The 25,459-nt window shown below is 39.0% G+C and overlaps 1 protein-coding gene across 2 annotated transcripts in view; it reads right to left on the bottom strand.

The window, feature by feature from the left end:
- The window catches only part of CCSER1 (coiled-coil serine rich protein 1), a 413,875-nt gene that overhangs the window by 324,061 nt on the left and 64,355 nt on the right, over window positions 1-25,459 (bottom strand). For both annotated transcript variants that reach the window (XM_082050532.1, XM_082050533.1), the window contains exon 4: window positions 21,121-21,214. In XM_082050532.1, the coding sequence (XP_081906658.1) occupies window positions 21,121-21,214 (94 nt within the window). The remainder of the gene's footprint in view (window positions 1-21,120; window positions 21,215-25,459) is intronic.

Here is a 25,459-nt window from a genome sequence, read left to right on the forward strand (position 1 = left end):
CAGTCCTGAAGGAGCCAGAGGAGGCGGCTTGTCTGCTAGTTCTAACAGCATGTGCAGAGCAAGAGAAATATTAGTAAAGCAGAAAGAAACCCTGAGATAACAGAGTCTTCAGTACTCTTTGTGCAGAAACAGCTTAATGTTAAAGCCATCCAGCTATGCCTCCAAATAAAAAGAAAATGCACTGCTGCATTCCTGGTGGGAATGCTTTGGCCATTTGTTTCCTTTCAGTATGTATTTCTATATATGCAAGAACAAGACGGGCAATTCCTGCTGCTTCTCTATCTACTGAACAGAAGAGCTTCTCCCCGCCCAGTTACACAATGTCTCTGCTCTTGATTTTTAGGAAAACGTGACTGCCTCCTTAAAACAAGTTTTCAGATTTTTTACCGCACAGAACAACAAAAACAAGTGCTGAAATCAATTTAGATGGAATAATTTCTATAGAGAAAATAAAAGCACTTCTTACATTAGCAGTTCTATTTGCAGGTGAACTATTACTCTGCTGTTAAACAGGTATTTCACAGCTTTGACTATGGAGCTGCATTCCCTTGAGAGGTATTTCCACAGTTTAGTTACTATTATTACAATATATGAATGCTGAAGTCCAATATAATGGGAATTACCCTTGCAAATAATTCACAGGAATGCTTTGTCATGTACCTAAGTTAGTAATCATTTCAGTTGGAAGAGACCCTCAGGATCATCGAGTCCAACCATAACCCAACCAAACTCTGTCACTAAACCATGTCCCCAAGAACCTTGTCTAAATGCCTTTTAACCCCCTCCAGGGATGGTGACTCCACCAGTTCCCTGGGCAGCCTGTTCCAAGGCCTGACAAACTTCTCTGGAAATAATTTTTTCCTAATATCCAACCTAAACCTCCCCTTAGGTTTTGCTTGGGAACAGCTCCTCCAACACCTGAGAAAGTGGGCCCCGTAACACCATAAGGAGCAGAACATGCAACGGCAGCAGTCAGCTTTAAAAACTTCACATAGTAAAATTCACATTAACACAGCACTAACTTTGCATTTTTAATAACCTACTAATCAGCGACGAGTAAGTAAGCAATGCACTTCAGTGGCTCGCGCTCTGGGTACACATTCAAGTGGGCAGTTATTTCAGAGTTCCCGGTCAAATCAAGTGCCGAATGTTAGTAATATCAGAGAGGAAAAAAGCACGCAGAACATGCACGCGCTGCATCGTATACTGGATCAAAACAGGCAAACTAACCCTCATTTCTGTGGAGATTAACCTTTATTAACTAGGTGCTGGATAGAGAGGGATAACCATTAACTGCTCAGTAACCTGATGGGTTCACAGTGCCATGACTACATCTGTGCCTGCTCTAAATGCAATACTCTGCTTGGATTTTGGTTTCTTTTCTAGGGGTGCTAATAAAACATTCGCTTAAAACTCACAGCCTCTGTAGACATAATTAGCTTGTTACCAGGCTGCTAATTACTGCTGAAATTAACAGTAGCGTATAAGATTTTTAAATAATGCTGGTAAAGATTAAACTTACTGACATATAAGCAAACAAACACAATCGAGGACACAAACTGTCCCATCTACACCTTTTGGACTTTGCTGGCTTCAGGTTCACAAAACAACTTTGAAGGAGGCTCTGGGGAGAAGGTAGGGATGAAGACACACATGGATACCATACAATTGCTCCACATTTTGTAATATATCAGATAATCGGATCATGCAAGTTTTCCCTAATGCTTAAGAATCCAATCAGAGTACAGAAAGTTATATGAGGAACAAATTTGGTCTTTTGTGCTGTTATCTTCTGTGTGATTTTGAGTACAATTTTTGAGCATAAGCTATATTACAAAGGAAATATATTAAGTCCTGCAAGATCTTTTCTACAAAAAGATGACTTTCTCTTCTCTATTCATAAGGTCTCCAAGGTAAAGACGGAAGAATGGATAAGAACAGTCACAGCTCTAATCCAGAACAGAAACTCCCAGGTTACCATGTTATTCTGGCCTTTTTATTATAATGTCTATATATAGGAATTCCCTGCACTTACAAAACAATTTTTATGAAATGAATTATCACTTCTTTAATGAATTATAGATATCTAACTCCTTATTATCCCAAATGTAGGCAGACTGCAGTCATAGGTACAGTAAGAAATTAATTAAAAATTCCCAACTTCTACAGCAATTTTCTTTGTGGCCTTAATTCAAATATTTCACGCCCTTTATAGCCACTGAACTGCTGCTTTAATTCACATATTCCATTCAAGCACTTTATAGCCACTGAATCACAGCTTTCCTTGATGTCTCCAAATTTCCACACAATGCTTGTAGTTGAAACTCTGTATTTGCAGGATCATAAAAGCATATTCCTTTGCAAAGTAAAAAAAAAAAGTTCCCAAATATTATTTTACACTATAAGGCTTTTTAAAAGAACATAAGCATACAACACGTCACATTTAAACTGAAACTGCATTTTGAGTGAACCTTGAACTAACCTTTTCCAGACAACACTGGAGCGCAGATGAAGAGACCAGATGTAATAGAAAAAGCTCATCATTTCTAAATCCATCACTGATACAGAACAACTCCAGTACGCAGAAACAGCCCAAGCAGCCTGCTAAACAGATATGTAGAGAAACGTAGCCCCTGCACAGGATGGACACCTCTTCATGGACATATCAAATGGGAGGGGGGTCGCTCTTGCTCCCAGTGATCCCCTCAGCACTAGGAGGTTTTTTGGAGTAAACACCGTTTATTACCCAGCTCTGTAAGGGACAGCTGACACCTTCGAATGCCACAGCATTAATCACGCGTATAAATCACTACACAAAAGACACACAGTTAATGTTTTTCTTTAATTAATTGTTTGCTGGTTTTGTCACAAAGACTCAGGGCTTAATTAAGTACCACAGGAATAGTCTTTCATGTTTTCTGACAGATGTTGTCATAGCCAAAAGTGTTCAGAGACTTTCTTCTCCCTCCCAGCTATCCTGATGTCCTCTGCAGTCACCCCACCCATGCAGGGCACTGTCACAGAACCATACGAGAGTTTGGGTTGGAAAATTTCGGAGACTATCAGAGTTTGGTATGGTTGGTGCTGCTGTTACAGTTAAAACTCCTCTGACTTCGGAGACGGACGCGCTGCAAGAATCTCACCCACAGTGCTGTTCAGAAACTTATTAGAAGATGCTGCAACTTCTGTTGCTAAAGAGTAAGAAAGATAAAAGTGTGCAGATAGCTATATATGAAAAACAGCTCCAATGCCAGAGTGGTAATTAATTAAAATTAAAACAATGAGGCACCAAGGTAAGAGCGTGTCCATGTATGACAGCAGTTACGCTCCACCACTTTCTAAACCAATATACTTAAGCTGGTAAAATTCGTCATCCAAGCAGTATGATAAAGTCGCAGATAAAATGTTTGCCATCTAACTAAAAACTTCATATAAGCAGATAATAGATACAACTCTCTTGGCTCTGGACCGCCTGGAAGGAATCTTACTTCACCGTGTTGCTAGAATTAACTTTTCCGCACTTTAGTTGTCAAGGCAAATCCTTCAGCTGCATCTCAGTTCTTTCTTAAAACAAAGATTATAAAAACAGACACATGTAAAATGGAGGGAGATTTTTTCCTTCCTTCAGAATATTATTCATTTATTATTTCTTAGCAGTAACATTCATCCAGAGCAGTTGATATCAAACAGCGGATGCTAAGGATTCTGGCAAACAAATCAAAATGAGGATTTGTACCACTAAGAGGCTACCAAGCCAAAAGCCCATTAAGGAATAGAGTGTTGAACAAAGAATAAGCCAAGGAATGTGAGATCCTGACACGCGCGGGCACGGCAGAGGGGTTCACACCGCTGAGCTGCTCAGCTTCAGCAGCAAGGCTAAGAGCAACATGAGCACCAAAACTATCGAACCTGGTACTAATAAAGTTCATATTCAGGCACTAGTAAGCATTCAGGGAAGGTTGAGCATATAAAAGCAAAGTCTGACTGCTGATCTGAAAATCTAAGTGCAAATCTAACTAAGCAAAGCCAAACCATTCACCTTCTTCAACAGTTCTACGTAAACACCAGAAGATATAAGAATATATTTTGGGGACTGATGTCCGTATTTACTGAAAGCATTACCTCAGCATGACCCCATATGGGAGAGTCTCAGGAGCCCTGCATTTATTCTCAGAATTATTCTAGAACAAATATGCTCCATTTATGACTATAACCTTTTTCTTTTCCCTCGTGGCAACATCAGAATGCTTAATGTAGCCTCTGGCTTTCTTTTTAGTCTAATGAATCAACACTAATAAAAATCAGAGGCAGCTCATAGTTCTGCTGATTGATAAACCTGTTGATTAAGACCAAGAAAAGAAAAACACTCAACTTCCTTCTTTTTACACTCTTTCTTCCACTAGCAAAGTAACAGATGATACAACATTTTAAAAGTGAGTGGATTAGAAGCAGAAGATGCAGCAGAAGCAGAAGAAACTTACTGAAAAAGATGGTTTTCTACTGTAATGTTTTCCTTACTACAATGAAGAAACCATGTTGCTTCACACAAGTCGTGAATAGAAACAAATACAACGTGGTAATTGCTGGTATTTATAGCCATGTGTGTATTAAATGTAAGAGACTGAACTGGACCTCTGTGGCAATGAGGTTTAAACTGTCAGTTGATACGGCATTTTCAAGATTCTCTTCTAGCTATTTCACATGACATAAAGAACAGTTTAAAAAATGATTCTGCCTACATCAGAAAACAAAAAGTGTTTCCTATTTTTCTTACCCACATCATAAAAAAATAAAAACCAGATTTGCATCTTAGATCAGCATCTGTTAAGTTTAAAATAAGTGTCTGTTACAGAAAAGGTCATAAAAAAAAAAAAAAAAGGGCGATTTTGATTAAGAATCTGGGACAGAGGTAAGAAACACAACAGTGGAACTCCAGGCACATCTGTTCAATCCCCTTATCCCACTGTCTGTTTTTCCTCCACATCACTTCGGGCATCATTCGGGTCTATAAATGACAGATATTAATCAACATTTTTTTAAAAAGCTGAAACACTGGAAGCTCTCGAGGCGACTGGAAACCGAGGTGATGCCAAACTGAGGGGAACACACCAGAAAGCCCCTGTTTTGGTAGGAAAATGGAAGGAGCAAAACAATCAAACAAGAAGAGGCCAGAGGAGGTAACTGGCTCTTTTCTTCTCTAACCTGTGCGTTACCCAACCCACCAGTGAACTGAACGCTTCTGGGGATCAGCAGCGAAACAGGGAAAGCTGACATGGAAAATTTCAACAATAGGCTTTAGAGTTGTTTGCCCACTGCTGCCAATGGGCACTTCATACTAGTCGGAGCAATCATGACAAATCATTTTTCAGATACGTTGGTTTTCACTGCAGAGATTTGGAAACAGCTCAGTAAAACAGGGCTTGTTAGGTATAGTTGGAGATGATCTCATATTTAGCGGTCATCTGTATAGCTGTTGAAATTAGCAACTTAATTTGCTTTGAATTTAAAAATTAAAATTAATGGCAGCAGAAGAAAAGAATTTTCAGCTCAATTTCAGCATAACGAACAGGAGCTGCACAACCAACCAAAGTGGCGTGCATTTTAGGATTACATAGCGAATGTGATTCTCCAGCAGTTCTACAAATATAATTCCCATTTCAGTCAATTGTAGACTGTTTACTCCATTGTTTTTTGAGCCTTCAAACACCACTGGGTTTAATTAATTAAACAAATAAGCAACAGTTTGATTAATCAAGTGCACACAAAAAAAACCCTGAAAAATCAGGGTCGAGGAAGCTTTCCCAGCAACTTCAAGAGGCTTTTGATCAGGTGCTGCAAGAATACACCAATAATGGTCCACCAGGAAATGAATCAAAGGGTTCTGCGCAGGGGCGCAGGCTTAACAACTGGGCAGTTCTCAACATCAACTGAACCACAGAGGAGAACCATGATTCTAATTAACCATCAATAGTGAAACATAGAGAGAAAGGTGTGTTTCTATATGCTTCAAAGTCTTCAAACATGGGAAACCCCTGCAAGTCATACGCACAACCAAAGCAGAAGAAGAATCAAACTCGTGTGTGTCTCTCTAGTAGAAGGAAGATTGCAATTACATATGACCAAAAAATGACCTGAAATAATTTTAGAATACTGAGTCCAACCCATGGCGTAATTGACATGGCAGGAAAAGAAACACCCCACACCACACAAAAACCCCACACCAAACTCCCAAAATTACAGTTCACCTAAATGACTGACATTAATTATGATAATGACATGAAACTACAATGCATGAAGAAATTTTCATCCTACAAAAATGTTTCACATTAATATAATTAGGCTACATTCATATATCAGTAATTGACAACACTTATTTCTTCCAGCTAAGTGGCTTTAAATAACTTCATATGAAATACAATGAATGCAGGTTACTATGGTGATTGGTATAATTCAGGATTAATTGTTTATATTTTAAACAAACACATTTGATTCTTCAGCCTGAGGCTCAGAAAACATTCAGTAGCTGCTTTGAACTTGAGTTTTCCTGCTTAAAGCCCATGACATACAGAGGAAACTACGACCTTCTCAAAGCGAGTAAGGCGTTCAATTAGGTGTGCTTCCAAAGTTTATCTATTTTCTTCTAGTTTTGAAAGTATTTTCTCCAGTTCTGCAAACAAACAGATGTTGGCAATGTTGTAATTAATAATTTCTATAGCAGAAGCATCTCAACTCTCAATACCGGTGGATGACAGGAAAGAGCACGGAGGAGAAGGTCGTATAACCACAGAAAACTATCCAATCTGTGAATGTGTACAGGACACACATGTGTAAATGTGTAAATGACAACAAATGGCTCAGGTTTGGCATCTTGGTGGTTGGGAGGGTTGTTTTTTTCCCTCATTGTAGTTTGTTTTCCACATTGGGTTTTAAACGAATAACACAGTTAGAGATACAATCCCATTAACGTTGCTTGTGATGCCATAAAATTATTTTGAGATACTTCAGGATTAAGAGCTTCAATCAAAACACGGGTGCACGTACAGAATAAATACTTGTCAACTGAATACATTTCCCGTGTTGGTACAATTGGTATGAGGAAAGTACAACCATAGATCGGCACCAGAGCCCCCGGACCAGCCCAGGCCGGTCCTCCCAGCCTGGGGATGCAGCTCTTGATGTTCCTTACTCCCGACACTCCACATCCCAACCTCCCGTGCGCTTCCGTGGGCTGGTAATCGAGAGACCGAGTTCCCTGAAGAGCATTTTGTTTCACCATTGTCAATTTTAAAGCTATTACTTTCTCTTTTGTTAAGAGTAAACATCACTTTTAAAATTACAGAAAAAAAAAAAAGCCTAACGAAACATTTCTCAAACAATCAGGTTGGTATCAGAATGTTATTTGCAAAACACTATATGTTATTAAATTGCAGGATGTATTACAGCACTTGGAATCCCAGTGTATGAGCACCTATGAAATAAAGAATGCTTCCCAACTGGATCCTTATGTGAGAAATAAACACTTCTGAGCAAATACAGTAAGTATCCTGCAAAGGATTCTATAGACCAGCTATGGCACAGATAGAAGCAGATCTCAGCCTTTCTGAATTGAGACTGCACGTTTTTCCTGTAAACAGTTTGATTTATTTCTGCTTGTCCAGAGTGGGGCTGTAATTCCATTATGGTTTATGGGAAGACCACAAAAAATACCAGAAAAAGAAGCTGTCCAGAATACAGAAGACTAGCATATAAATGGAAAGTTCATGCTGGTTTAATTTAGCATATTTATCAAGTAAAACTAGTTTAAAAATATATTCATTCTTATTTGTTAATGTTTACACATCCTCTACCTGTAATAAGCTTAAAAAAAAAAAAAATAATCTATTAAGAGAACTATTTCTCCCCTTGTCCCCATCTCTTTTCTTTTTCCTCCTCAAAATCCAGAAATCCAACAACCAAACCTGTAATATTTTTGTGTCAGCATAATTATTGCTTTCTGGACCAGAGCTACAACAGGGACTCCACAAATCTGCTCGATGTCCTTGAGTGCTGGATGCACCATTAGGATCTTTCTGAATTATGTGAATGATGTGTAAGAGCTCACATTTCCAGCCAGCTCCCTACTGGGTACAAATGTGAAGAAGAACACGAATCAAAGCCATTCTCTCTGAAATCACTGCAAGTAAATTCTTTCATCTGATTCAATAGCCACCTATTTAATATGACAGTACGTGACTAAACTAAATCTCCCAATGCTATTTTACATCTTTTTGTTTTAGTGTATGGGCCACGCTACATCCTATATGCTAAGTCACAGATAGGAGCCTGTGAAATTCAGTTTGTCCTTGAAGCTCCCCCGTTTCATTAGGGATGACCCAACTCTAACATCAGAAAGCACCAGGCAAAAGACCAAGGCCAGTCTGGTACAATAATACAATTAAGCTATTTTGCATTTTATAACTGGAGGAAGATCAGGTCTTTAGCAATATATTTGCTAAGGATATTGTCAATAGCAAAGCACAGTTCTGTAAACATTTGGAAACTGGAACCAAGTACCTAACATAAATACTTACTTAAAGTAGATCTGTTTATAAAATTATAGAGAGAACACAAAACATTTGTTGCCATTCTCAACGCCAACACGCATCTAAACATTTCTCACCACCTTACCAATGCAAGATTTTCTTGTACCAAAAAAGGTGAAAAAAATCATCTGTCATAAAGAATGTATTGAATGTTCTGTTCCCTTCCAAACTGCTCTTTAAATCCCCAGCCAGTGCTACAGGGGACACAGATCCCCAGATCACAACCACAACAGTCCAAAGCTGCGCAATGACTACAGTGTAAACCTCTCTATGGTATTTGCTATGGAAAAAATGCAATTAGACCTTTTCCCAGCTACTCTGTTAAATTCTAAGGTGAAAGACCTGCAAAAAACTCCACAGAGAAAATATTTCTCAATCCTGTCCCCTGCTCAGACAGCACTCTGGCTGTTGTTTTTAAAATACTTAGGTTCACTAAAAGGAGTGAAAAGCTATAAGCTTATTCTAGCAATCTGGACAGCTACACTAGACAGAATGATGCATATGAATAAACAGTAGTCTATATCTAACATTTTTGCAGCCATACATATCCTATTTGCTTCATGTATGCACTGATAAAGAAAATATGGACAGTATTTTGATTTTTATTAAATCGGAACATCTGATTCTTGAAGAGCGAGTGCTCCATAACTCCATAAAACCACTTTAATTGGTGTGTGATGCCTCTATCAGTGATTTGGTTACTTGAGAGCCAAGCACAGGGTAAGGATCGAGGCTCAAGCACCGAATGGACAGACCACAGCCGCGCTCAGCAAAACCAAATGGACAGACCACAGCCGCGCTCAACAAAACCAAATGGACAGACCACAGCCGCGCTCAACAAAACCAAATGGACAGACCACAGCCGCACTCAACAAAACCAAATGGACAGACCACAGCCGCACTCAACAAAACCAAATGGACAGACCACAGCCGCGCTCAACAAAACTGCTTTTCCAGAAATTGTGATGCAACTCTACAACACACAAGCTTTTTCAAAATAAACTCCTTTAAGTCTTTCACTGGATTTCGACCCATTTTTCCCAGTGGAGGTTTTCTAGATGTTCATACAGGTCATGTCAGAGACAGAAAAACCTCTCAAAATCCTGTGCTCAAAAAGTGTTTTGAAAATAAGTGTGGAAGACAAAGCGGGAGTACAGTTTGAGTCACCTACTGGGAAAACTTACTGGAAAATACACACTCAAGATACAAAATTCAGAAATGAAACTGTGGGATCATGCTCTTTAGTTTATATAAGAAAAAAAAAACACCCTCATTAAGCATCCCCGATTCAGATTAATTTAGTTATATAGAAGCCTAGATATGCGAACAAGGCTGCCAAGGACAAAGCTGCTGTTCAGGAGAAACCCAGACTGCAGCCATTTCTAGGCTGATTTGAAGCAATTTCTACTAAGAAATTACTACAAAAAATGACTGACATAGGGCCCAGCAATTTCTTCTGTTAGATGAAGAATATTTAAGCACTATATTCATGCAAGAGAAACAAAATGCATTTGTTTAAGAAGGGAGATAGTGAGGGACCTACACTGATTCTAATGTGCTTCTCCTTTATTAGAGAACCAATCTTACTTCTTGAACAGGAGTCCAGTGGGTTAAAAGGCATGCTGAGATTTTAAATGAACCTCATCTAAATGTACCTTGAATAAGTTATTTTTGCTGTGGGTTTTCTTTCCTCCTCTACATAATTGTGTTCAAGGTCTCCTTGGAATACCAAGTGTATAAAACTACGAGTTATTAAAAAAAAAATCTGTTCAAATAAAATATTAGAATTAAAGCGTCATATTATCTATTTCTACACTGCTTGGATGATTAAGAATGTGTCAGGAATGAGGCCTCATTGTTTTGGGGCAATAGCAGAGCTTGTACGGGCTGAGCTTCACTGGAGAACAGCACTTTCTGAAGGATTTGTTTCTTGGCAAGATATTAACATTTTCACTTAAATAAGCATACTGTGCTTTGCTACCAGCGCTAATTTTCCTTGCAATATAAACAAAAAACTTTGTGGTATCTTCAAATCTTTTTCTTCCCTATCCACACCTAGAAAACACATGAAATTAAACAGCTTAGACAGCATTCCCAAATTTCTTTTAGGAAAAATAATCCTTATTCATTTAATGTTCATTTGTTCCTCTAAACCATGCTGCTATTGGTACCGCAATTCAGAAGGAATCAGCCCATCCGTGAGCTGTCTGGAACCCCACGTGGCCTCCGCTGGGCTCTACAGCTTAGTCTGTACTTGCATATACTTTCAGCCACAACATAATTATATTTAAGGCAAATTATGGCAACTGAATAGCTATAAAAATTCAGTCTCACAGGGGGTAGTACTATATAAACCGAGTCTAAGCCCTTAGGACCAAGGTCACTTATGAATGAGCTTAAATCTGAAGTCTGTGATCCCGCTGACTTCAGTGGAGATAGCGATGCGCCTTAGGCAAGATACATGTTTAATGCCCCCGTGAGACGCTTCACAGCCAGTTCTTGAAGCACCAAACAATTCCTGCTTCCCAAAGGAAAGATGTCTTTTTTCTAATTACTCTTTGATACTCTAGTAATGTATTTCCCACAAACTAGCAAACATGCATATATACAAATGAATAAGGACACAGAAGAGATCTGAATCTATAATCAACTTTAAAAAAAAGAAATCAAAAGGATAAGTGGTAAATGTAAAACATGCTGAATCATCCTCGATGCAGATAGGAATTAGAATAGAACAGTAAGCAGTGACCTACATCCTGATGAGATATCAACATTTCAAGTATACTTTTGCAGCAACTAATATAGGGGCAATTCATCCCCACACGTAATTACTAAGTAGGTCCATCTCCAAGGAGTTCTGCTGACTCCAGAACAACTAACCTATCATTTATAAACACAACTAGCATTATTAAATAATCATGGTGATTCTATACTACAACACGAGAAACAAAACAGTCTATTGCAAGACAGTATTCTGCTTTCTTATATCTGGCAAACTTAAAAGTCCACACAACTGAGGCCTTAGTTAAGCTTGGAGGCAAGCAAGGCTTACCATCTTTGACCTACAGTCTCAAAATACAGTTAGCTGAATATATTGTTACCTGAAACCAAGAACTGAAGGCTGGAAAGATACAGGCTACATGCATTGTACCTCAATATGAGACTTGAACAGGAATGTAAAACAGAAAGCCCAACAGAATACATTTATTTAATAGAAAGGAAACAGAACTAGGTCAAGAGAAGAATTTAAAGATGAACAAGATCTTTTTTTTCATGACACCCCATAAATGAGCTGAATCTGGGCAAGAACTGATTGTATAGTCTTGGATTGCAATCATAACCCAATTGGTACCTAAGACTACACAGACTCCTGCATATTCCAGAAGAGTGCAGAAAGTTTGTTAGGAAAGAAGAGGAGACAAGCTAAACGTGACTGGGGGGGCAGGGAAGCAAAACCACCTCACTCATGTTTAAGAAGAAAGTTCCAAACTCTGGGAAATATCAATTTTCCCAGGGCAAGCAAGCAGAGCCTTTTCTGCTGTCCGGCCGGCCTCGCCACATTCCCTCCGTCACCACCCAGCGCCTGCCGCTGAGCTGATCCAACGGCTCATTAATCCTGGATGCCAAGAGAAGGCACCCTCAGGCGCTTTTCTTGCAGGTTGGATACAAGCGCAGGCTGTGGTGGGAGCAGATATGGCACGGCAGGTACCCCCGCACGGCTCCTGCCCACGGCCGCGCTCCCAGCCTGCTGGAGGACAGGAGGATCCCGCAGCCCGGTGTCATTCACCCTGCTCATTCCTTTTCAGAACAGAGGGACAGAATAATACTTCTGCTGGGTGAGTTTGAAAAATTATTTTCAGCTTCTTGGCATCTATCACTCGAAACCAAATTTAAAGCAACTTCATTCCCAAATATGTTATTTTTCCCGGAAGCTAAAAATGAGATTTTCTCGCTCTGTTTTACCTTCTCAGCTGTATTCATTTTTTTCCGCTCTGCAATGACTCAGGGTTCCAAGGGTCACAGTGCAAGACTCAACAATAACACAGTCCAAGGCGATGCCTTTGCCCACTGGACGTCCTCCCCCAGCCCAAACCGCCTCTTCTGCACCCCGGGGACTGTCCCCAGTTCTTCATGAGCAACCTCACCCAGCCCGTCTGCCAAAACACACCTGTTCTATGTGCAAACTCAGAGGCTTTGATTGAAAACCCTCAGAAACAGCAGCTGTTTGCATTTCATCTAATACACACCAACAATAAGAAGGTTATGCAAATTCTTTATGTCATTCTAGCCTAAAAACCATCATTTACAACAATTATATCACGTCAGTAATGTTATACTAAGAAGCATAAAGAATACTTTTTCCTGGATCCCCAATTCTGCAAAAATCTCCAAACATAGTCAAAAAATTAAAGACTGAGCAGGGAAGAAAACAATGCAATTGAATCTTAGAAATAGAGTTATTCCATGTTTTATTCATGGAGGAAATGTATTAGAAATAGAGAGGCTTGTCAAAACTATTTTCTGTGAAATTAACTGTTTTGGGAAAAAGCACAAAATAATATTACAACACAACTGTACTTTCATTTTATCTACTGCCTGCCTGCTTTTCAACCTCCAAATAAGTGCATTTTTACACTAAATTGCTTTTTTATAAAGAAAACCTTCCGTGAGGAAAAAATTGGTCAAGTCAGGAAGATCTTCAACAGGTTAATCATGTTGCCTGGGCTTTTGAGAGTCAGCAAAATCATAGTCATTATAATAAAGAAGAGTTTACTACTTATGCTTTTTTTTTTTCACATAAGAGTTTCTGGGGTCCTGGGCCCCCCCGGCTTCCTTAACCTTTGCAAACACAACACTAATCCTTTTCTTCCTAAAAAATATGTGAACTGTGTTTGCAGGGCTGGAAATATTTCTATATGCTGCAACCTGAAAGCGCTACACTCATTTCCTCTCTGTTTTCTGTTTCATTTCTCAGCCTTCCAGATTCAGCAGTTACCGCGCCACAAACAAAACCTGCGTATGAGGAATTAAAGCATTTAAAACCCTGAAACAGCTCAAAGAAATGCCTTTGGTTGGTCAGGTACGTTTTAGGTATGAACTACTAGAGGTACAAACGTTTACATAAATGTTATTATACTTTCATTGGCAATCAGCTTTTCACAGATTAACGCATGGTTCAGTGGCTCTTTACATATCAAACTGATCAATGCTTAGTTCTGTGAAAAGAAGGAAAACGATACAGATATCCAGAGATTCAATTTAATATAAATGTGTGTATACCTTGGCACTTGCAGACCCACCAGTATCTATGATATCCATCCTACAATAGACCACCTGGGGCTTGTTCTCCAAAGTGCATTCTAAAGATTTTCAACTGCAACCGCACTTGCCTTTAGATCTCCGAAGGAAACAGACTCTCTCCTAAAGATGTTCCAACACTATGGAAACAGGGGAAACAAAACAAGAAGCAAACACAGTAATACAGGTGTTATCCCCGTAGGCCTAATGAATGCACTGGCTTTTGCAGAAGCCTCTGCAGCAATGGCAAGAAGGTGCTTAGACAAACTGTCATTTTAGAGCTGTTCCCTACAGTGTAAGTTCCGTGGAAGAAACTGGCCGTGGGGTGTGTGAGAAGACGGCCAGGCATTATTCACTACAAAAATAAGTCCGGAAGGTAAAACCAGACCATTTCTTCAAGGTCAGCTTTCAGAGTTGATCTCAAATTGTTCCTTTGGCAAAGGCAGGTGTATGGACTCCTTCTTACAATATACTACAGAAAACTAGCGAAACCATACCATCCAAAGCACAGATTTGTTCTGGGGCTCTCTGAGAGGACAAAACATTTTCAGGAAGCCCATGTACCCCTGAGCTACCTCTGAAGCATTTGTTAGCTATTGACCCCCCCATCAAAGCTGAACTAGGCTGCAACAAATCTCAGGCCTTAATTACCTACACGGCATTTATTGGTGAATTCCCCTCAAGGGAAACTGGAGGTAAAAAACACAAAGCCCAAAGGAAACTACAAAATTTGCACAATATTAAGGATTTGACAGAGTCCTCACAGGAATAAAAGAAGGGACACAAGAGACTCAGGTACAAGACATGCAACAACAAATTCAACTCATCATTTCAAACACTACAGCAGATATCACCCCGTCTTTGAGTAATGATGGATGGTAGGTATCACACAATTCTGGAATGATTTAAAAGTCATTTATTTAGTTGATGAGAATGATAGGCTCCCGCAGTATTTTTTTCTTCCTGTAACAAAGAAACTTGTGTTTTGCTTTGGCATTTCTTCAGCAAAAGGAAAGACAAAAATAACAGGAGCAGTGAGAGGAGCAGATGCACCAGCAATGGCAGCGTCTGAGTGTCTGCTCCACTTCCTGCAATGACAGATGAAGAGGCACAAAATATAACATAATTGGCCTCTAAAGACTGTAACAACTCTAGTTATTAATGCAACTCCATCCCAACAGTATCGTGATTATCTCTCAAACTTTAATGCCAAATCCCCCTGACTACAGGAGCACCACTTTCTCCATCCAACAAGTAAATTAAGTCACGAGCCCACGGTAACACTGGAAATCTGCATCAAAGAGCTCAGCTCAACCCAGGAGACCCAGACTCACGTTTTAACTACCAGAATACCCTGCCTTGATTTACCTAAGAGTGGAGCTGCACAGATCCCAGAGAGAAATACTTCAAAACACCAAAAGGCATCACTAACTCAGACTCTCCAGACACACACAGTTGCAGTCTGACCTCAGAGTAGGATCATTGCAGAAGTTATAGGAAAGGTGCACTGGTTTCTATATAAACTGACTTATGGCTGTTCTGCAGAATAATTATGAGCTTGTAGTTGTTCCTTTTAGTTCCTAAATCCCTGTGTTGTACTCACAGAAAACTAAGAAACAGCATGCTTCTCTTGAGTTATCGTCACATTGCCATTTGGGCAAGACATACAGTCCAGATCTTTGTAAACTCACCAAGCAGGACAGAAAAGCAGCACCTGGCACCCTGCTTCAACTTTGCCACTTAAAAATGCAGAATTGCTTTAAATAGGACAGTATGCTTTGATTTGTTTATTATTGCATTTATTTTCTGCCTGCAGATATTATTAAAGAAGATGTTTCAGCTCAATGAATGTATAAAAATCAAAGGAATGAAGAAAGGCAGTATGCCTAATTTAATTACTGTCCTGGTTCTTTCAGTAAATGATGGCTGAGCATACCAATCTGAATAAGGATTTGTAACTAAATGCCACACTACCATTATGACAGAGCAGGAAATTGAGATACAGACTGATTCTAAGGTATTCTCTCATGACCCTGGAATTCAGGACTGTGCTCTCTTTTGCCCTTCTTGTCTATTTATGAAGGAAAAACCTCTTGGCTTCTAAATTATGGCTGTGATGTTGATCTTCATTTAACCGAATAGAATTTACAAGTACATATCATTCATAAAATCTGTATCAGCCAGAAAGGAACCCAACTTATACCCATCATTTGAGCACATCAGGCCTTCACCCCTCCGCGCACACACACACAAAAAAAGAGGCAAAAATACTAATTTGCTCAGGAAACCATGTATTTTCCTTGATCCACTGAGCACAGGCCAATTACGTATGATATCTCAGGCACGTTTTATTCAGAGGGAAGCACAGCTAGGGTTACATGCCTCCTGTGGGCCCTCAACCAAGCTCATTCACAACTCAACCTTGCAGATAAAATACACTAAAAGAGTTTTAGGATAAAGTTAAATTTGTAGCAGCTCTGGGTTGTGGATGTTTTTCCTCAATTGAAAGTGGAATAAGATTACACCAGACGTTTACATAAATAACAGAACAGAAACAGGAATCTGAATTCAGATCTACTTTTCCACAATACTGACCTATGCTCCATTATTGTGTCAGATTTATTGAACAGTGCTTCAAGGGAAAACACAGACCTTAGCGGAACAGGACATTCTGAAAACACAAAAATCCATCCAGCTTTTCTATCTATGGAGAAACTAGTTGCATGAACTTCCACTTTTAATTGTCACCAGGATATCCACATAGTGGTTTAACTAATGAAGTCATACATCAGGTTTTGTTATGTTCATGATTAGCACTCCTTTTTTATTAACTTATTGTCCAAAAACGTGCTACTGAGCTAAAAAAGACATGCACCTCCTTTTTGGCAGAGACTCAGAGCCCTGTGATTTTACCATCATAATCTTTCTTTTGTTCAAAACCCATAAATACAAACTGAAATGTCATTACGCATTTCAAGCAGAAGACTGAAGGGATGCAGCCCTAGTTTGACCTGATCTGTAACCCATCTCAAACGGTGGCATTTGGGAATGGTGAAGCTGTTAAAAGAGCTGAAGGAGTTGGATGCCCAGCCCCAATTAAAAATCAAAATTTGTCATTGTTTTTAAACACAGAGACATAATTTCCTGCCAACAACACATTCACAAGTAAAGCAATACATTCCAATTACTTAAGTATCTCTTCTCCGGTTCTTCACAGTTGTCTGACAAAGATACATACTTAAGATCTTTTTTTCTCCTCTCTCTTTAAAGGCAAATTAAGAACACTGAAAAATCTGCTTTCCTTGCAAGGAGGAGCTGGCATGCAGGATTTTGCTGCCAAGACAAGTAGTGTAACTTGTAAATACATCGTATTTTTTTCTGTTCCCTTATTACATGGAGAATGTATTTCACATTTAAAAAGCAAGCAAACGTATTTCTGTTTTACAGGTTGTAACTACCTGTGCTAATGACTCAGTGCCAGCAGGGAATTTCTCTGTACTTTCTCTTTAATAACTGGAGCATTTCTCTGCAGCCTGGGCAAAGAAAATGAAAACCCCACAAACAGACCAAAAAATACACCACATACACAAAAGTGGTTTCATCTCAGCGCTCCTACTCTCCATTAAAAAATTAATACAAATAATCAGTACATTTAATTAACAGACACAGTAGGAGCTCCAAAGCCACCACGGAATTTGCACACAGCTTGTTCATCACTTTCAAAATAACTCAGCAACTACCTAATTAATATCACTGGGTCATTACACCAACGCTTCCGTTTGGCTGGGCACTGATGGCAATTGATCCGCAGGCTATCGGAATTTAAAAGAGACACAAGAAAAATACCCGACTCGTACTTGCTGAAAAACAAGCACACTGCGTTTTTCGTGGTGAGTTTGCTAATACCTAATGGGATTATGTTACTGAAAGACCATAATCTGATATGATGACTGTCATTTGACATCTAAATAAGCATGTCCAAGTTGTCAATCCATCTCAAAAGCCAGAATGCTGTTTCTCACCCTGCCCGTGGAAGTCTGCAAACCCATTCAGTGTCTGTCAAATATTTGTGTTGTGCGTTAGGTTTCTGTTGGATCGCTGCTTTACAGATGAGGCTGAGGCATTAAAGCCCAAGATGTAGGGGCCCTGGGTTTAAGACATCTATGGCAAACAGATAATAAATTACAAAAGACCTTGGATAGCGAAGCGCTTGGGAACTTTTAGAAACTGCTATTTACTGTTGGCATGATTTACAGCCAACACTAACCATTACAAAACCAGATAGTTAGTTTTTTACCATAGCACAACTCCAACACACAACTCACCCACATTAATGTGCGTTACTAGAATAAATTCCCCACTGCTTATCCCACCCAATATAAAGATCATCTTTATACATCTGAATAATCAATACTTGGACTCAAATAAGTCATGTTTTACCAGAAAAGAGGAAAATGAATGAGGTTAAATTAATGCTGCCACTTTCTATAAACCGGCAATGGTTTCCCGCTACAGAAACCACTAACTTCATTATTTTACAACAAGAAATCAACTCTGTAGCATATTTTAAAAGTCTAATTTACTTAGAGTAGTAAAAAGACACCCTCAAGACTCATCATGTATGTCACATTATGCTTAGCTTTAAATATTCCAGCCTGGGAAGAGTATGCAAAAATCTCAGTGACCCAAGTTGATTAATCTGTTGTGTTTGTATGCAGTAGCGCTCTCCACTCACCAAGTACTATGTAAATATTATTTTATTAAATTTCAAAGCAATTGTGTTCGGTGGGATAATAAAATGTCTGTGTCTTACATTTTTATCTCAGCGACACAGCCTTTACAAGAGAAACAAAACAAGTAAATTAATGCAGTAAACTCACTTCTGAATGAGGGAATTCCAGCCTTGTAAAGCCACGTTCAGCCTAGCGGGGAACAGAAATCTACATTCCAAGTAGAAGCATCTATATGAGCTTTGCAGCTGTCTCCTTATCTTCAATTGTACGGTTAGAGAAAAAGTTCGGGATATTTTTTAAATGTGTGGTATTGATCAGGGTTCACGGCTCCTTTTTGCAGGAACCCCATCTAATGAGGGTGCTGCTGGAAGGGAACCAGCACCACTGGGGAAAAGCTGAGAGGGACAGAACGAGAACACACAAAATGGGTCTGAATAATACATTTCAAAATAAATAAATAAAATGGCAAACAATGAAAGAGGTAACAGGCGTTTGTCTCTTTCCCATTTCTAGCTCTATTTTAATTAATACAGAGTTCCACTTTCGGGAACAAGGTCTCCTTGCCTGCCAGCTGGCTCCCTACTCAATATCTATTTCTTCCAGAAATCATTCCAATAGCATCTTATTTTTTATCCATAAATGGTCACTAAAATTATGGTAGATCAATAAATACAATTATTTTGTTAAATTATTATTATATGGTCAACTTCAGTAGGAACTAAACCAGACATATCCTCACCCTAAAAAATCATATTCATTTCAACCACAGCAGATAAAGAGAGAAGTTGCTGTAGATCTGGTCTTAACTAACCAGGGTCTCTAAAAATCTGGAGCTCCTAATGGCAGTTCAGAGACTCTTCATTTGCCATTAAATAGCCAGCAACCCTATTTATTGCCGTGACACCCTCCATAACAAGTGCAGAAAGAACAATTCTTTTCCAACTACACTTTTTCATATTTCAACTGTTTTGTTAAAATACTGAATGGAGCTTCTCTTGGAACATCTCCTCTGTAATAATTCTCCATAGAATTGCTTATAAAGAGCCAAAGTGGGGCACAAAGAAATTGTAATATGGCTCTAGGACTGACGGCCTTAACCAAATAAACACTATCATCGGAATATCTATATAGAAGGAACATCGACAGGATCTTTATTGTACTACAAACAGTCACCTGACTGAATGACTCAAAACCAAAAGAGACAAATACGCAAATTCTATTTTTTTGCAGCTAGATCGAACAAATAAAGAGCAAATATTAATAAGATAAACATTTTCTTATTTAAAGACAATGTGTGTACTTCAATATGTGTCCCCACATTACTGCTCAGAATAGAAATGGTCACCATTCTTCAAAGGGCAACACAGATCTTTCTGTTTTAAAAGCATCTCATTTATTCTGGATAATGAGCCAAGGGTAGAAAGATCATGTGTCATATCACATCTCCATCTTAATTGCTTTTCCATCAAGTGTAATGTCATTTAGGCATTATCATCTTAGCTGCTTCAGAAGCTGCTACAAATCTTGACAATAATATACTGGACATAACTTTTCCATCACTGCTCACTCAGTGCTGTATAAATATAAAAAAGGAGGAAAACACAGGTGAGGCAAAGTGCAACGTGTCAGGGGAGGTTTTTATAGAAAATTGTTCTGCCAGTTAATTTGTTTCCAACAGGTCCAGAGGATGAACAAGTCTAAACACTATGATTTCTTATAAAAAGTAACAGTTGGGTTTGAAGCTTTTTGACCCACGTTTCTTCACCGTTTCCTTAACCACTTCATAGGATTATTCAGTGCAGGTTAAAAAGGGCCTTTTTGTGCCGTTCATTTGTTGCATCCTAGCTCCCAGGAACTTAGGGAACTATGATCACACACATATTGCTGCTGTAATCCTCCACACTCTCTGGTTACTTTGCTTTCTACCAAATAGAATGGAACAGATGATTTGTCCTATAAGTATTAACAGATATGCAAACAAGGCAATGCAGGATTCCCCCCCACGGGTGCCATGACTTGCCAAGACCTTGTGGAATCCTGTTATAAAATCATTCTGAACACACCATGAGTTGCCCGTGGTTGTTGACATTCCACAACTGTGCCTTAACCAACCAACATCTCCAGTCAAGGCTTCTTTATCTCAAGTATATTACTCTAGCATACACAAAACAGGATAGCAATTATATCAGCAATGGTTGTCTCAGTAACTGCTTGGTGGGCAGGATTCATTTGAAGCATCTAGAAAACTAAATGTGTCCACCCTTGGGGCTGGAATTCTTCTGTAGCTGGAAAAAACACTTCCATTTCGTAATTGACCACATGAAGCTCAAACACAGTGTAAAGAGCATCTTCCTGACAAATGGCAAATGCACTCACAAACCATGTTGCAAAACACATACTGCTCTTCCAAGAAAAAGCCTTGTTTATTTCCCAGTAATTGTACATTGACATCACATTTCTAGAATAATAATGCCTTGCTGAAGGTATTCGGTATTTAGCTGACTTACCAGAACGATGGTGATGTTGTTCTTCTAGGAACTCCAAGTCAAGCATCAGGTCATCTTCATCCAACTCACAGGAACCCAAGTTATTTAAAACATCCTATTAAAACAAACAAACAAACAGCATTTAGACAGATGTGTTAGCCAAACTGCTCTGCACAAAATAATGAGCAATTAGACTGAGGAAATAAGTTTAAGTAGGACCTACAAAAAAATTTTTCTACCAACACTGGACCAGTGAGAAGTTGTATGGAACAACTGTCCAAGTAGAAATGAATTTGTCGCCGTTCTGCTTTCACAGTATCTCGATTATTTAACAAAACCCAACACAACAGAAGTACAAATCATACAATCTATATAACTCCAACTTTTGTACCGTTCAATGCTGGGTTTGTGCCTTTCCCAGTTCAACCATAACTCCCGGCAGGGCTGGTGGCACCGCTCCAGTGCGCACCCACAGCCTCCGCTCAGCATCCCTCAGCCCTTCCGTGTCAGGACAATTAGTAGCCATTGTCACTTCTTTCTAAGTTTAACATCTCTTGGCCATTTCTCCATTCTCCTCCTCACCACTGCTACATTCCTTGAAGAATAACACAAACAAATATGTAAATGAGATCAAGCCCTAAAAAGCATTCAAAGTGAATAGTTTCAAGGCTTTGCTACATAGAGAAAAATCAATCAGTGCTTCCATCAAGGACCCAAACATACATTCATTGTCTATTTATGGTGGCATGTTCTATTTATTCCAGGAGGCAAACCATTTAGCAGCAAAAACCTTTATATGGACTCTGTAATAGCCCCTTAGAAGCCTTAAGATGAATTTCCTGCTTCTGGTGGCTGCTTCCCACTTGACTTCAACCACCCTTTTGCCATTATGATTGACCTGAAATTAACCTGACAGTGCTTTTTTCCTCGCAGCTGATCTGGAAGCTGATGATAATCTGTGAGCAGATGGACCCTGTCCATCACTTGCCCATGTGTCCGTTCTTCCTGCTCAGGACAGCTTGCAGCCCTAGTTTGCCTACCATTCTTTCCCCTTGGACTTGCTGGAATCCCACCATTATTTAAACAAGTTTCTATTTAATCAAGAGTTTAACAGTGATATTTTACATGTTATTAGTTCAGAATAAAATGCAGTAAAGCGTACATCGGTTCAGGCTGCTACTGATAAGGGGTAATGGCTGCAGCAGAACAGGATGATATTCCAAGATTATGTCAAGGCTTCAATAGCACTTTCAATATCTAAAACTCTTTCAACAACAACAAGAGGTATAAACTGCTGGTTTTCATCCAACATCTCCGTGTCTTACTCAAAGTTCACTGAACTCAATGCTACTCAATTTACTTGTGATTGGCCCTTGATGTTCTTAATATACTTAAGAAATGCAATGAAAGAACTATTTTATTATTGAAAGACACAGTGATTTGCATGGATATAGTTCAGAAACAGTGAAATGTTGCAGAGATACAGATGGATTAGACACAGAGATCCTCCCAGACAGACTGTGTGTATCTGGATAGTAAGTTTACTCAGTGTCGCTGAAGGGGCTTCATTCCTACCTTAGTTCCCTCCCCATCTCCATCTTTCTCTCTCCCTGCTTCCTATCATCACTCAAAGAAAATCTAATGCATAACACATTAATTTTCAGTCCTTTTCCAGGATAGTCAAGTATTTCAATTATTTTAGCCCTGTTCCAACTCAGAGTCTATGACTCTCTAAAATGAGTTTGAAAGACAGAATAAATAAGAACAGCTTTAGAAGTAAATACATATCAAGTGCTGAACATAACAGGTCTCAAATCTGCTATTGGACTTCAACAACAAAACACAAATAACATTTCTTTATGAAGGTCCCTTTTCTATGTGGGGTTTTTGAATTATTATTCCAAGTAACCAAGTTACACATCTAAACACCAAGTGATGTTACTGCTTATGGAATTACAGTATACTTAATAAAACACGGGCTACTCTGGTATTCAAAAATGACAATAAAACATGCATATGGATATCCAAATACACTAAAGCACATTATTTCATTAAATAATGCAATTTAATTCCAAAATAGACTTAGTAAAATCAAATCAATTGCACAATATATAAATGAAGCAGGGTAAATCCATGTAGAGCTGAATATTCACTACTAATACACAAAACCAAGATGAATAATTTGGTTGAGGTGACAAATCTGCCAGTTTGAAACAGCCACCAACCATTGGCATAAATCAACAGGCTCATTTCTTGATGTTTTCACAAGTTTCTATTCTGGACTTCTTGCTCCCATGCCATTGAAATAGTGAAGTACCAAGGTCCTTAAGGCAGCAGACACAGGTTTTCTATCATTAACAGCATCTTTAGAGACTTGTATACATTATTTTGTAATTTTATTCTAATTAACACACAATCCCCCATCAATATGATGTTCGATGGCTTCTGTTCCTTTCTCATTTTGTATGCTGCTATCCTGAGGGAGACTCAGCCCTGACAAATGTTGTTTTCCCAAGCAAGGGGATGCAGGTTTTTTCTGTGTAACCACGCACAGGTTACCACTGGGACCTGGTGCTTTCCAGGGCTTTTCAGGGTTCTCTTACACAACTGACAGACACTTCCATTTCATTACAGTTTACTGATACTGCAACAAAATCTGACAGTTAAATCAGGTTATACTCACATTGATAGAATCTTACGATCGAGAACTTGAACATATTGACTGCATTTTAACCTTTCATTTATCTTCTGACCACACTCGGTGCCTGTGCTCAGCAAACTCACTGTTTTTCCTGGAGAGGTTTTGGCCACGGGCATCTCTGTTTTCATCAGCACTTACACGGAATAGAAAAGTCTTTCTCCTCAAGAATCTCTAGTCCTATTTCACTGCTGCTTTAGACTGGATCAGGAAAGCCCTAAAACCAGGGGAAGAGTGTTTTAAAGCTTTTTTCCCCCGACATAATAGCCTGTATCTCATTTGAATAAGGGATTATGCAGGGATCACCGCATTTTCAAATGTATTTTTAGAACTACAAGAATAAAATTTTTAAAACTCAAGTTTTCAAAAGCATCCTTTGGGTTGTGTTCTGCTTTCCTTTCTCCCCATGTTGGCCTCCAGACATCTTTCCAATCATCTTCCCCTCTGGTGTTGTCCTTAACTATTTTCTGAATACAAATTTTCATCTCTCATTGTTTTTTTCCCAAATATAAGGAGTTAGTGTTCATGCCACCCTATTGAAATGATATGCTAAATGCGGCTTATAAAATTAATCTCAGAGAAAAACAGCCTAATATTGCATGTAAAGCAGCACATTACTATTTAAGATTACAAATTGTTTTTTTCTTCACTGTAGAATTATACGTGGCGGGTTATTTGAGATCAATGCTTATGAAAGAGCACACAGAAAACACACTCTAGGGAGAATAATTTGCTTCTTTCCTAAAGTCATATGTATGACTATTCACCTGTATCTACTCAGGATCACTGCATATCTAATGCTGGAAAAGATCAGAATCGAATACTTATTTCAAGTCTGAAATGATTTCTAGAAATTGCCAAAAGACAGTACTTCATCAAAATTGTATTCGGCCAAAGAGCACTGCACAAGAATGAAAACGGAGCTACACTCAGGGAAAAAGAAAGACCTTGAGCTATTTAAAGGAACTCCTAGAACTGTACCTGAATAATTCATGGACATAATGAAGTGTTTCCCCTTCTGCACTCTCCCGCACACTTCAAAAGGAAAATGAAAGTACATGAAACCCGGCAAACACAAAAACCTTTAAAAACACAGAATCCCTGCCAACAGCCAAAAAAACCTCTGTAGCAAATGGAAAGACTACGGCTGCCTTTCACATACCAAGAGCAGCTGAAAAGCCGCCCTTCTTCCTCAATAGCACCACCCAAGAAGCGCATTATTCCCTCCTCTAATAAACCACAGACTTCAGAAAGGAAAAAAATAAGTCTTGTAATATTTGGTAAGAACACTGACTGTAGCTAACATGTGGAGATCCATTTCTATTATAAATTAACGTGCCCTTAAGACCCAAAGGCAGTGGGTATGGTTTTTGTAACACGGCAATGCCACCAACAGCGCAAACAGTAACACAGAACAATGTTATAACTCTGCTAAGCACAGGTATATAAATAACATGCAACTGCAAAGACTCAAACAGAATCATGACCTATTTGCCATATTTACCAATGTAAACCCCACATTTAAGATGTGCACAAGCTCATGTGTATCAGAAAGCTTGAGATTTGAGTCTGTGAATAAAACAATATTGTTTCAGACAGAGGCACTTCAATGACTGTTGGCCGTTCTTTCAAATCATTCTGGAGCACTCACATTCACTTCGG

The sequence above is a fragment of the Streptopelia decaocto genome, assembly GCF_964273445.1.
Source record: "Streptopelia decaocto genome assembly, chromosome: 4".
NCBI classification, from domain to species: Eukaryota; Metazoa; Chordata; class Aves; order Columbiformes; family Columbidae; genus Streptopelia; species Streptopelia decaocto.